The sequence below is a fragment of the Beta vulgaris genome, chromosome 3 (assembly GCF_026745355.1).
Source record: "Beta vulgaris subsp. vulgaris cultivar EL10 chromosome 3, EL10.2, whole genome shotgun sequence".
Taxonomy (NCBI): Eukaryota; Viridiplantae; Streptophyta; class Magnoliopsida; order Caryophyllales; family Amaranthaceae; genus Beta; species Beta vulgaris.
Genome location: NC_079204.1, coordinates 338,059 through 350,169, shown reverse-complemented (window position 1 = coordinate 350,169; position 12,111 = coordinate 338,059). Strand labels below are relative to the sequence as shown.

General features: G+C 36.5%; 1 protein-coding gene across 1 annotated transcript; it reads left to right on the top strand.

Moving 5' to 3' along the window:
• Window positions 1–645: 645 nt before the first annotated feature.
• Window positions 646–11,791, top strand: LOC104887874 (pre-mRNA-processing factor 19). Its single transcript, XM_010672638.3, has 18 exons — window positions 646–843; window positions 958–1,043; window positions 1,408–1,479; window positions 1,556–1,618; window positions 4,548–4,634; window positions 5,603–5,750; window positions 5,821–5,942; window positions 6,154–6,270; window positions 6,794–6,889; window positions 6,978–7,040; window positions 9,142–9,216; window positions 9,547–9,651; window positions 9,777–9,893; window positions 9,992–10,069; window positions 10,148–10,244; window positions 10,493–10,544; window positions 11,092–11,162; window positions 11,277–11,791. Exons 1-18 carry the CDS (start codon window positions 831–833, stop codon window positions 11,390–11,392), a joined length of 1,578 nt encoding a protein of 525 aa, XP_010670940.1. The 5' UTR covers window positions 646–830; the 3' UTR covers window positions 11,393–11,791.
• The last annotated feature ends 320 nt before the right edge of the window (window positions 11,792–12,111 follow it).

Below are 12,111 nucleotides of genomic sequence, written 5' to 3'. Positions count from 1 at the left end.
CCCCAAACCAAACTAACCAAAAAAAATCAATATAGATAAACTTTATTTTCTAATATAAAGTCATATATATTTGTGGTTTACGGTGCGATTTAGGTTTACAGATATTCAAACCCAATCCAAATCACAAAGCATGGTTTGCTTGAAATCACAAACCAACCCACAATTTCAAAACCCAAATCGCGAAATAACGGTTTGGTTCGATCCATACCCATTCTAAATAGCCCTAACCATTATACGAATACCAATGTGTATCATTTAACCACTGATATAAAGATCTGAGTATAATCAATACCACGTAGGATTCACAACCGTTACAGTCTTGTACTCCATAGTGGATTGCAAAACGTCCTGGATGGACCGAGTTCACAATAATTTATCATGTACCCAATTCGACTTTCTCACCAAAAAAGTGACTATATTGATAAAAAAACGACTATATCATACGAAAAACTATGTCAGAAAAGTGAACATATCATACAAAAAGTTGACTGTATAAAAAGCGATTATATCATACTAAAATTGTTTATATAAAATAAAAACTGACTATATCATAAAATTTCTCATATAAAATAAATTATTGTGAACCCGATGTATGCTATTTTTTTTTGGGAGGCGATTGAGCCCAATGTCCAAAATCCAAATACGAAAATGGCTTGAAACTCAAAACCATCAAATATTTCTTCTTAACCGCCCGCTTTCTCACTCCCTTCACTCTCTCTCCTCCTCCTCCTGCCGCCCACCACTGTAGTCTGCAGCAGCACTTCTCGACATTTGCTCTGCGTTTCATCATCCAAACTTTGCAGACCTAATTATTCATCTTCTCAGCTACAATGAACTGCTCAAGTAACTACTTTCTCTCTCTTCCGCAACTTTCTATTTTTTATTTCTTCAATTTTAGGGTTTAGCAATTTTTTCGATTTTGTGTGTTTTGATTTTTGATTTTGATTTTGATTGCAGTATCCGGTGAAGTACCGGAAGAGCCAGTTGTTTCTAAGAAATCAGGTCTTCTCTTTGAGAAACGCCTCATCGAACGTCACATTTCGGTACTCTTCTCTCTCTCTTTTTCTTCATCTTTTAGGGTTTTCGTGTTCATTTTTGTTGGAATTAGGATGCTTTTAGTGAATATGAAAAGTGCGAGAGTTCGAATCTTACTGAATTCTTTTGAATTTCGATGAGATAGTTTTTAATCTGTGGATAATGTCGTGTGATAGATTGTGCTCGCTTTTTCGGTCTAGTAGCTGTTTAGGGTTTAGCGTTTAGTGATTAGCAAGAAAGGAACAATTGCGGAAGCTCGGAGTTCCGCGTCGTTGATATTTGGAAACAATTATTGAATTGAAGCGTTTTTGAGCTGTTATGAGTTTTGAGATGAATGGGTTGTGATGATCTTTTTTGGTGGCTTTTGTGAAGGATTATGGAAAATGTCCAGTTACAGGAGAACCGCTGAGTTTGGATGACATTGTTTCAGTTAAAGCCGGAAAGGTATTTGCGTTGCTTGTTGTTTTTCTGTTTGTTGTATTACGTTATTGGATGCTTACATGGAATGCTGGATTTGCAGATTGTGAAGCCTAGACCTGTGCAGGCTGCTAGTATTCCTGGAATGATTGGCATGTTCCAAAATGTAAGTACATATGGCTTTTTAATTGGATAATCTCTCGTTTGTGATCATCATTTTTGGTTAGTAGTATTTTGTCATTATGTGTTAATTGATGTTTATCTGATTTCTCCAGTGGCATTGTGACTAATTTGTTTTGGTTCTGGGGATATCTATTGAGCATGATTGCAAATAGGATAAATTATAATGCTTTGCCAAGGGAATCCTTCCAATATTGAGGCATTAAGGTTTAAATGGGTTTAAGTATTATATGAAGTTTTCGCTTGACTCATGAACGAATTATAGTTTTATGTACATCAGACGAGAAGTTAAATAGACTCTCATGCTGAGGTATTTTGAATCCTTGATTGGGCCTGGTTGATAAAGTGTTACATCCTTGAAAGAGTTATGAGAGGTTTATTGGGGTTAGGAAGCTCAAATGAAGATGTCTATACCTTATCATATACTAATTTCAAAGATGAGATTCCTTTGAAGAATTATATTGTTTGTTTGATTAAGTTCTCAAATTAGGCTAACAAACTGTGGCACATCAATGTCCCTTCCATTCATATATGTTGCTTCTTCCAAGTGGTTTTTTTAAAGTAAATATTTTCTTACGTGAAAGCCTTGTAATATATTAGGTGCTTTTCTTGTTGCTCAAGTCATATTTGGTCCTGAATTTAGGTATTGATAGTTTTGTCCGCTCATATGAGTTCTTCCATTCTAAATCATACTTCACATTTTTTTAAACAAATGTTACCTTTTCTAGTTACATGTTTTGTTTATAATGATTAGTAAGTTACATGGTAAAACATTGACTAGAGTAAAATGATTGGTGTATTTTTTTTTAATTAAGGTTTCAACTTTCAAGACTCAAGTGCTCTATATATTTTTTATTTTATGAAGATATCTCCAATATGGCCATGAGTTAGTAGGACCCTAAAGAAATTAGTTTAAAATTCCTGCCAGATTTGTCAAGGAAATTTGACAAGTGCACTAGTCCTACTTGGATCACTTCTAATGCCTACTTTTCAACATTATTATGAGCATGACTGGCCTGTTGACTGAGTCTGTTGGTAGTCTAAATAAGATAGTAAAAGCTATGTTACTTTGTCTAAGTTTTGCTTGTGCTCTTGAAGGTCAACTCCTTGAATCAATTACAGTCTGACTAGATATTAGGGTTACAGTGCTCTAGACTGGATTGGTTCTTTTAACCTATTAAAGAAAACTGAGTTGGATCCAGCAGTTGGTTGCTCAGACATCATGACCTCACTCGATGCTGTTTCTAAAAGACTTGTTATAGAGGGTTTTTTAGAAGGAAGTAGTGATGAAAAAAATACAATGTTAGTAAGTGATTTAATAGCTATACTTATTTCTCTGTCAAAATTAAGCCTTATTTGGTGAACAACTATTTTGTATATGTCCAGATGTTAAAACATTGGGTATAGTCATATAGATGCTAAGGTAGAAGAGAGATAGAAAGATGGGAAGGGTTGGATTCAGAGGTTGAGGAAGGGCTCATACTAAAAAAGAAGGCAGTGGCATTTTAGTGAAACTTGTAGGAGGAAGTTTTGTTTTGTTTCTAGGTGCTGAAGGGGATTAATTACAATTCTGAACAATTGGATTCAATTCAATCCTTTTAGGAAAAGAATCGGCTGAGGTTTACTTACAATTCAACCGAACATTAGTTACTTACTACAAAAGGAAGATGAAAAATCTTGTAATGGTCCATTATCTAGGGTTGTAAATGACTTTAGTCAGATTTCACTTTTTTTTTTAGCTAAGCATGACATGAATTACTGAAGCTTAACCTTTTTTCTAATCTTGAATGAGCTTTTAATCTTTCGTTTGAGTTCGGTTAACGAAACATTTGGCTATCTTGGGGTCCAATAGAGCATTCTCATTTGCACTTATGCTTCCTGGCTTCTTTAGAGTCTAGAGTCATTTTTAGCTCTTCGAAACTTGTTTCTAGATGGAAAGCTAGACACCTGACAATCTAAACTATATAGATCATGCAAGAAATTGATATATTTTCTTTGAACATATTTAACAGATCCTAGAAGTGTATGGTTAGAGAGTAACATATGATGATGAATTCGGGACAATATGGAATAGTAAAGTGTCAGTTGGAGGGTTGAGGTTCATATTCTATGATTTTAAGCTTTGATGTTCATTGAGGCATGCAAGCTTCAGTTGATTTCAATATGATGCCTTGTGCCTTGTATGATTTTAAGCTTTGATGTTCATTGAGGCATGCAAGCTTCAGTTGATTTCAATATGATGCCTTGTGCCTTGATGCGCCTCCCGCCCATCAAAACTAAGACCTAAACATAAACATATGTGGACTTTCTTGAACATACTTTTTATTTTCTCCAGATTTGTGTTCAAGCTTTTCCCAAGAAAATGTTTTGTAATTGGATGTCGGTATTTTAGTTTCCAGATTTGAAATGAAGCCATTGAAATCAGATCCATGTTCCTAGCACAACCTTAATGTAACTTAAAATTTGTGGGATGCCTAAAATGTTATACTTCCTCCGTTTTTTTTAGATGTTACACTTTCTATTTTAGGAAGTTTAAAATTAGATGTTACACTTTTATTTTGGGTAATAACTTCTCTCTATCTCTCTCCTATTACATGTTCATATGGGACCCTTTTGTTTTTCATTCTCTTTATCTCTCTCCTCTCCAAAAATTACCTAGGAGTCCGTGATTTGAAAAGTGTAACATCTAATAAAAAACGGAGGAAGTATTAAGATTTGAAATCCGTGTCTTACAGCACAGCTGTTGGTCTGCTACCTAAATTATGTCCTTGCTTGCTCCCGAAATATTTATCGTTTTTGAGTTGATGGGCCTATAATGTCTGTATTTGTTATTGGGTACTTTCATTGTATCCAATTGTTCGTTTATGAACTATTCTAATGTTTTACCTTCTAAAGATTGATCTGTTGAAACTCAGGAATGGGATAGTTTGATGCTCTCCAATTTTGCTCTGGAGCAACAATTAAATACAGCGAGGCAAGAGCTCAGCCATGCTCTCTATCAGGTACTAGACTGTCTTTGTGTAGCAATCATTTCGGTTTTGGAGGTTTAGAACAATTTTCTTCTTCTGGTTCAAATCATAATCTCATTTCTGGCATGATAAGCTTGTTACAAATCTACCTTATGTCCTTATTTACTACAAATGCAAGAATTTCCGTTAATTAACCTCTGAGTAGTTTTCTGGAACACCATAATTTGTTGAGGTCGAAGATACCGTGCGTAATGGGAACAAAGTGAGTAGATTTTGGAGTTATGCTTAATTTTTGGAGATTAATGACATTTTTGACATTTGATAGACTTTAAGGTGGATTTTTAGGAGACTCCAGTCTTTAGGGTTTTACAGAAATGCGATGTTGGAAACATGAAGATACCGTGCGCAATTTATGAACTTCAAGTATACCTCATGAAAATCCCATATTTATTTGAGTGCATAAGGCAGGATCTGTTTTATCAGGGATGAAACTACTGATCGACCACTGAAAATGACTCTTATCTTTCTCACTGTCTTTTGTATTGATATTTTTGTGAGGCTGAAATGTCCATAAACTTATACATGGCACTACTCACTTGATGGGGTTGCTAAGTCGGTTACTGTGAAAGATGGTCACCGAGAGATTTCTGCGAGTTGACAGGACTAATGGGCTCATAACTAGAAAAATTATTGGTAGAAGTGCACCAAAAAAAAGAGTTCCACTTCCTATGCTATTAAATAATTTTGCATCCTGGACTCCTGGTTGATTATTTGGATTTGATTACCAATGTATGAGACAGCTTGACGAGAGATTGATCGATCCCGTAACTGGCTGTATTCTCCCACTGTTTTCTTCAAATGTTTCTTTTGATTGGTATGTCGATGGTCTGTCTTCAACTGTACATTTGTGTGTCGTCTGCCAATTATGCTTGTTCTTTCATGTGGCAATGTCCTCAACTGGACGTGATGACTGACAGCTTAGTTACGTATTTTATCTGCAGCATGATGCTGCTTGCCGTGTAATTGCGAGGCTAAAGAAGGAAAGAGACGAGGCGAGGTCATTACTGGCTCAGGCAGAAAGGCAGATGCCCATATCAGGAGCAACAGGCAATTCAATACATGCCCCAGTTATGAGCAATGGGAAAAGAGGTACTCAATTCTTCTTAATGTGTTTCAATCATATGATTGGATTTCTGAACTGAAAATGTGTGAACTTAAGGTGCCGACGAAGAGGATCTGGGCCCTGGAGGAAAGAAAGCCCGGCCAGGAATTTCTACTAGTATCATTGCTGAGCTGACAGATTGCAACTTAGAACTTTCACAGCAGCGTAAAAAGCGAACGGTATGGTTTGCAAGAAAGTTAGGTGCTATAATATTATTATCTGTGAGCCTATTTGCGTCATAATGTATTTCTGAGCTAGGGTATAATCTTATTTATAATGCATTTTCTTTCTTGCGCCTGAATGCATGGTGATTATCTTGAAGCAGAAGCTGAAGGGTCATCAATGCTTTTTTGCTAAATATATCACTTTTCTCTGCTGGTTTTTCTCCAGATACCTTCAACCTTGGCTACTATTGAGGATTTGCAGAGCTACACCCAGATCTCCAGCTATCCCCTTCACAAGACTAACAAACCCGGCATACTATCTGTTGATATCCATCACGCTAAGGTATGCTAGATACTATTTCAACGCTAATACTACCTCTGTTCCAATTTACTTGCAACAATAGGATTTTCACGCTTCCTAATGCACAACTTCAACCATTGATATCTTATTTTATCTATAAGCAAAAGTTAGAAAAAGTTGATATTTAAAAGTATGACAAGACCCTACATGACAATGTTTAACCTTACATATTAATCATACTAAATGGTCTAAAGAGAGAATATGAATAGTGTAAAAGTTCAAGTGTTGCAAGTAATTACGAACAGAGTAACTAGTTATTGGTGCTTCTAGGCTTGCTATATAATTTTTGGTTGCTTATATAAGTAGTTCTTTAAGTCTGTTTCTTAGCATTTTGAATGTAGATAATTCCTTCATCTCATTATTCTTCTTCGTATTACAAGTTTCTTGGCTTATTTATTTTGGTGCCTTTTGTCTGTCTGGTGATTTCCTACATGCTTAAGGATACTGGTTTCTGTTTTCCAAATTTCGTTCCATTTATCTGATGTATATATTCATGTTTGTCAAGGATATCATTGCAACTGGAGGGATTGACACGAATGCTGTTGTCTTTGATAGACCTTCTGGACAGATTGTATCTACCCTAAGTGGTCACTCAAAGAAGGTGTTGCTTCTTGTTCTGCATATTGAAATCATATGGAACCACTAGCTGTTTAACCTTTTCAGACTTTATTGCCTGTGGTTTTTGGCAGGTTACCAGCATTAAGATTGTACCACAGGACGAAAGTTTAGTTATAACCGGATCAGCAGACAAGGTAATCATGTCCTTTAGTTGTTGTATACTCTTTGAAATGCATGTTAATTTTGTGATTCGTAGTTCCATTATCTTAAGATAAACTGTCTCGACATCAGAAACTTATGCTTCTAAATCTTCAACTAGAGTAAGAACAGTTTGTGGGTTACATGGTAATTCTAGCAGTAAAAAAAAATAAAAGTTGCTGTTCTGTTATTTGGAGACACTGTACCTGTATGACTGTATCAACTGCATAAAATTGGAAAAGTCTCATTCTGTGAGTTAGTGTTTTCTGAAGGAGGTGAGGGTCTTGGTTTGTTCTGGCTCCTTTCAAGGATGGAGCTCAGGTAAAAGAGGGGGGGGGGGTGAGGAGTTATTCATATTTATAATGCCATCATTATGTAGTTATCTTCAATGAAGTACATTTATATTTTGTGATAGAGGTGTATTCACAAAAAAGTGGACCTATTCAGCCAACCCCATCTTCTTGGGATTGACGCTTTTGGCATTGTTAATATTGTTGTTGAGAAGCTATTTTCACAAAATGTTTTTGGTTGTGAATAAATATATTATCCAATTAAGAAGATAACATAACCCTTAGACTCTCTCTGACTGCATATAAATCCATGTTAGCTATATTACCACCTCTTCACATTTTATGCGTACTGATTCTCCAATCAATACCCTAAATATTCAAATTGTTCGATGCTAAATGGTAGAAGCTATACGTGATATATGGATTAAGTAGACCCAAAGAAAAGTAACATAAAATGAAAGGGATAGGTCCCAGCTCTCTCGTTGGAATTATGAGTTTCTTGTCAATCACAATCAATATGATGAATCGGAAATGCAATAAGTATTCTTCGCTTTAACAAAATCGAAAGATACCACAGAGCTCCATCAATTTTCTTACTTAACTACTATCTTTTAGGATTCAGTACTTTGAATTCCATATCTCAGTCCCTAAAACTCGGGCAGAGTACCGTCTAGTTGTTGACATTAGCAAGTATAAAGTGTTAAGATCAGGGATTGAAAACTCATCCATTCCATTACAGAATGCCCGTTCTGTAACGAATTTCAGGCCCACCGTTCCGAGAAACGCCGGGAGTTGGAATTCACACCAAACTCGCCGCGACACTGTTCCGTAACGGTGGAACGCCGTTCTGTAACGGGTTTTATATAAGAATTACCGTTATTTCTGAAAAAAGTTAAGGGAGAAGAAGCGAAAGAGGGAGAAGGAGAAACCCTAGATCTAGAAATTGACGACAAGATCCATCACAAAAAGAAATTAAATGATGGGGCTTTTACTCGTGGGATGGAGGTGAGCCGGATGACGTTGAATCTTCTGCCGGTTATCTTCTCCGGCGACGGCAATCGGAGATGTGACATGGGGCTTTTCTCTCATCTAAGACTTTGCTGACTTTCTACATGGTACCACGTGAACCAAAAACTGAAGTAATACTTTATTTAAAAAGTAGAAGTACAGCTGTACTTTTTCAATATTTAAAAAGTAGCAGTACAGCTGTACCACAGTACAATTAAGAGTAGTACACCTCTTCTCCTTTCTCTCTCAAACAAGTGAACAACTATATACAGTAAAGTGTAAACCATTGCTTTTTTTTTTTCTTTTTACTTTTTGTTAGTACTAAACTTTTGAACTTCAAACTATATAAATAAATAAATTTAAAATGTATTTGTAAATATCCCAAATAGTGCATTTATAATACTATTAGACACAATTTAAAGAAAAAACATAAAACAAAATTAAATTGCCACTTATGTGAATTTTTCCAAAAAATTCACGCCGCGACGGCGGCGAAACGTTCTATTTGGCCGTTACGGCACGTTAAAACGCGACCGCGTTTTTTTTTCTATGGTTGAGACTTAATACTACCTTGAAACTTCAGTGAAACAAGAGCTGTATATACCAAGTGGTATATGTTTGCTGGAGTATGTAGATATGCTCTCTCTCTCTCTCTCTCTCTCTCTCTCTCTCTCTCTCTCTCTCTCTCTCTCTGTGTCTGTCTGTCTTCTCTGTAGAGTAGATAACACTTATGCTGCTTCTTTTGCTGTTCCTCACCCTGCTTGATTAATTTTACTTGAAACTTCGGTGCCGTCCACAGACTGTAAGAATATGGCAAGGATCAGAGGATGGAAATTATGATTGCAGGCATGTTCTAAAAGACCACACAGCGGAGGTTAGCTATCTTTAGTTGGTCTTTGCAGCCTCTTTTTTTCCCTTTTGAACTCATGTGCATGCCTATTTTACCTGTTTAATGCGGTAATAGTTGTGTTTATGATGTTTGCGTTGGGAAAAAAAAACTCAAGCTTTGAAGTTTTTTATCGTTTGTTCGCAGCATGTTTAGATTTTTACATGCTGAAATGATGCTTTTTTCGGCGACATAGTTTGTAGTTTCTACCAGACAGCTATAGAATAATAAAATATGCATTTTGAAATAAGGCAGGTCTGGTACGTTTACCTGATTAGTGTTTCTTCTGTACTCTGAAAGTGTGCTGATTTGTGACAGGTGCAAGCCGTTACAGTTCATGCAACAAACAAGTATTTTGTAACTGCTTCCCTTGATAGTTCATGGTGCTTCTATGATCTTGTTAGCGGAATTTGTCTTTCACAGGTTTCTGTCTGCCAACTCTAGAGAACATTTTTTCCGATGTTTGATTATGTTTGGAGATTGCTTTAACAGAATTTGTTGTTATATTGTATTTGATTAGCTGTGCTATTTCTTAATATTGAACATAGGTTACAGACCCTGAGGGTTCTGAGGGTTATACATCTGCAGCTTTTCATCCTGATGGTCTCATCCTTGGAACAGGAACAACAGATGCTCGTGTTAAGATTTGGGATGTTAAAACTCAGGTAGAGCTGGGTATATTTTACCTTTTTGAGTTCCTACATCTTTTCTCTGGTTTTCCAAATCCTTCGATTAATCTATGTAACTCTCTTCTTGTTTGCAGGCTAATGTCGCCAAATTTGACGGGCATACAGGTCCTGTTACAGCCATGTGTTTCTCTGAAAATGGATACTTTCTGGCGGTAGGATTCTTTCATTTTGGGGTTTGCTCTTTTTGTATGATGATTGTTCTGCTCTGATTTGTCTTTGAAACTGCTCAGACTGCAGCTCATGATGGAGTAAAACTTTGGGATCTGCGTAAATTGAAGAATTTTCGCTCGTTCCCTTCTCCTGACCCAGATACCCCGACTAACTATGGTACTATATCTAGTCTGAATGGAAGTGGTCCCTCTTCTTGTTTCTATTTTTTCTAGAAAGAATATTTTGTGTGAATACTGGCCGTCTCCTCCTGGCATTGTGGTGCATATTGCTGCTTACCTTGGGTAACATGTGTGCAGAGTACCACATGACAATATTCATGCAGTTGAGAATTATTTTAGAGTTGCAGTGTCATTACATTTCTACTGTAATGCACTTTGTACTGATTGATTTAATTGTTTCTTCAGTTGATTTCGACCATAGCGGGAGTTACCTTGCAGTTGCTAGTTCGGATATAAGGTTAGTCTGTAATAAGTCTTTGTAATATTAAGGATAGTAGGTGTTATTTTTTAAATAGCTTGTTGGTATTTTTGGATTTTTTTGATTAGAGTAATTAGTGATGTAGAGTTGATTCACGTCCCAATACTTGATCCTTAATTGTGACTACAAGGGGGTGGAGTAATTGACTCCTACATTATCCTTGTCAAGGGGACCTGGGATTTGATTGATAATTATTGGAAATTAGGGGAAAAAGAATTTGCAATGCTTTAGGTTCCCTTGCATTCTAGTACATACTTCCGATGTCCATTTCTGAATCCTGCATGTAAAGTCAGTCTCCCCACCGTCCCTGTAACTGGTTGTGAGAGGTTGGGTAACTATAATTAGTTATAAAAACACTGGCAACCCTCTACCCCTCCCTTTTGCTCTCTACCCTGCAGCTGGGTTATGAGAGGATGGATAATGGGAATTATTGGTAATATCATTCTAACAATTTGGGATTTAATTTGTTCGTTCTTTTTTGTATTGTGTTCCTGGTTAATTACACGGCAAGCTTTCTGTGATGCAGAGTATACCAAGTTGCAAGTGTCAAATCAGAATGGAATTGTCTCAAGACTCTACCTGATTTGTCTGGCACAGGTTAATTTTCCCGTTTTATTCTCATTTTCCATGCTCTTCTATTATCTCATCTTCCATGCCTTTTTTTTTGCCGATGTTCAAGTTAACGTATCCATGGGGAATCTTTGGTTTCAGGCAAAGCAACTTGTGCGAAATTTGGTCCAGATGCAAAATACATAGCAGTGGGATCATTGGATCGGAACCTTCGAATGTTTGGCTTACCAGGGGAAGATGGTGCTGCAGAATCTTAAAATGGTTAGTGGATAGCTGTGTCTTGCCTGGTAACGGTTATGGTTACTTGCAGTTTTGGGGTGCTCGAGTGGAGCCCTTTTGTTGGTCGAGCTAGAGCCGTATATCGAGTTCTTTCCTTCTAGTGCTCGGAAGTTCGAAATGAAGTTAGATTCAACTAGTGGTTGCTTTGCTGGTTTCATGTGAAATGCCTGTAAAAGCAGTAGAGTTCTATATTTTATTATTGTATTCTATAACATTAGTATAGGCGTGTACCTGATGACCTGAGATATCAGAATCTTTTTGCATATTGCGATGAATTTTGATTCTAGTGTTCATTAGTCATTGTAACGGGTTGTCTTAGTTGGACATTACCCTCTCCCCTTTCAGTGATTACTTGAATTTCCGAATATTTTTGCTCATCCCCCTTTGTGTTCAAAGTTCACTCTAAATGACTAAATTAAAATTTGGTATAGTTAGTGTTATGAAAAATGAGATTAATCTACCAGTATAACGTATAAAAATTATTTAATGTGGTGAAAGGAAGGAAGAATAATGTTTTGTTGATCATACGGTATCAAGTTAAATTGTCTATTAGAGAATCACATGTGGATAAGAAGGTTTGTCAGTGATCTTACATGCCTGTGGTGCGTAACGCGTATTTAATACACTAGGGAGGAGTAATGATATTTCCATATCCGGTATGGTGTAGTAGTAGAGTGGTTCATGTTTGATGTATCTC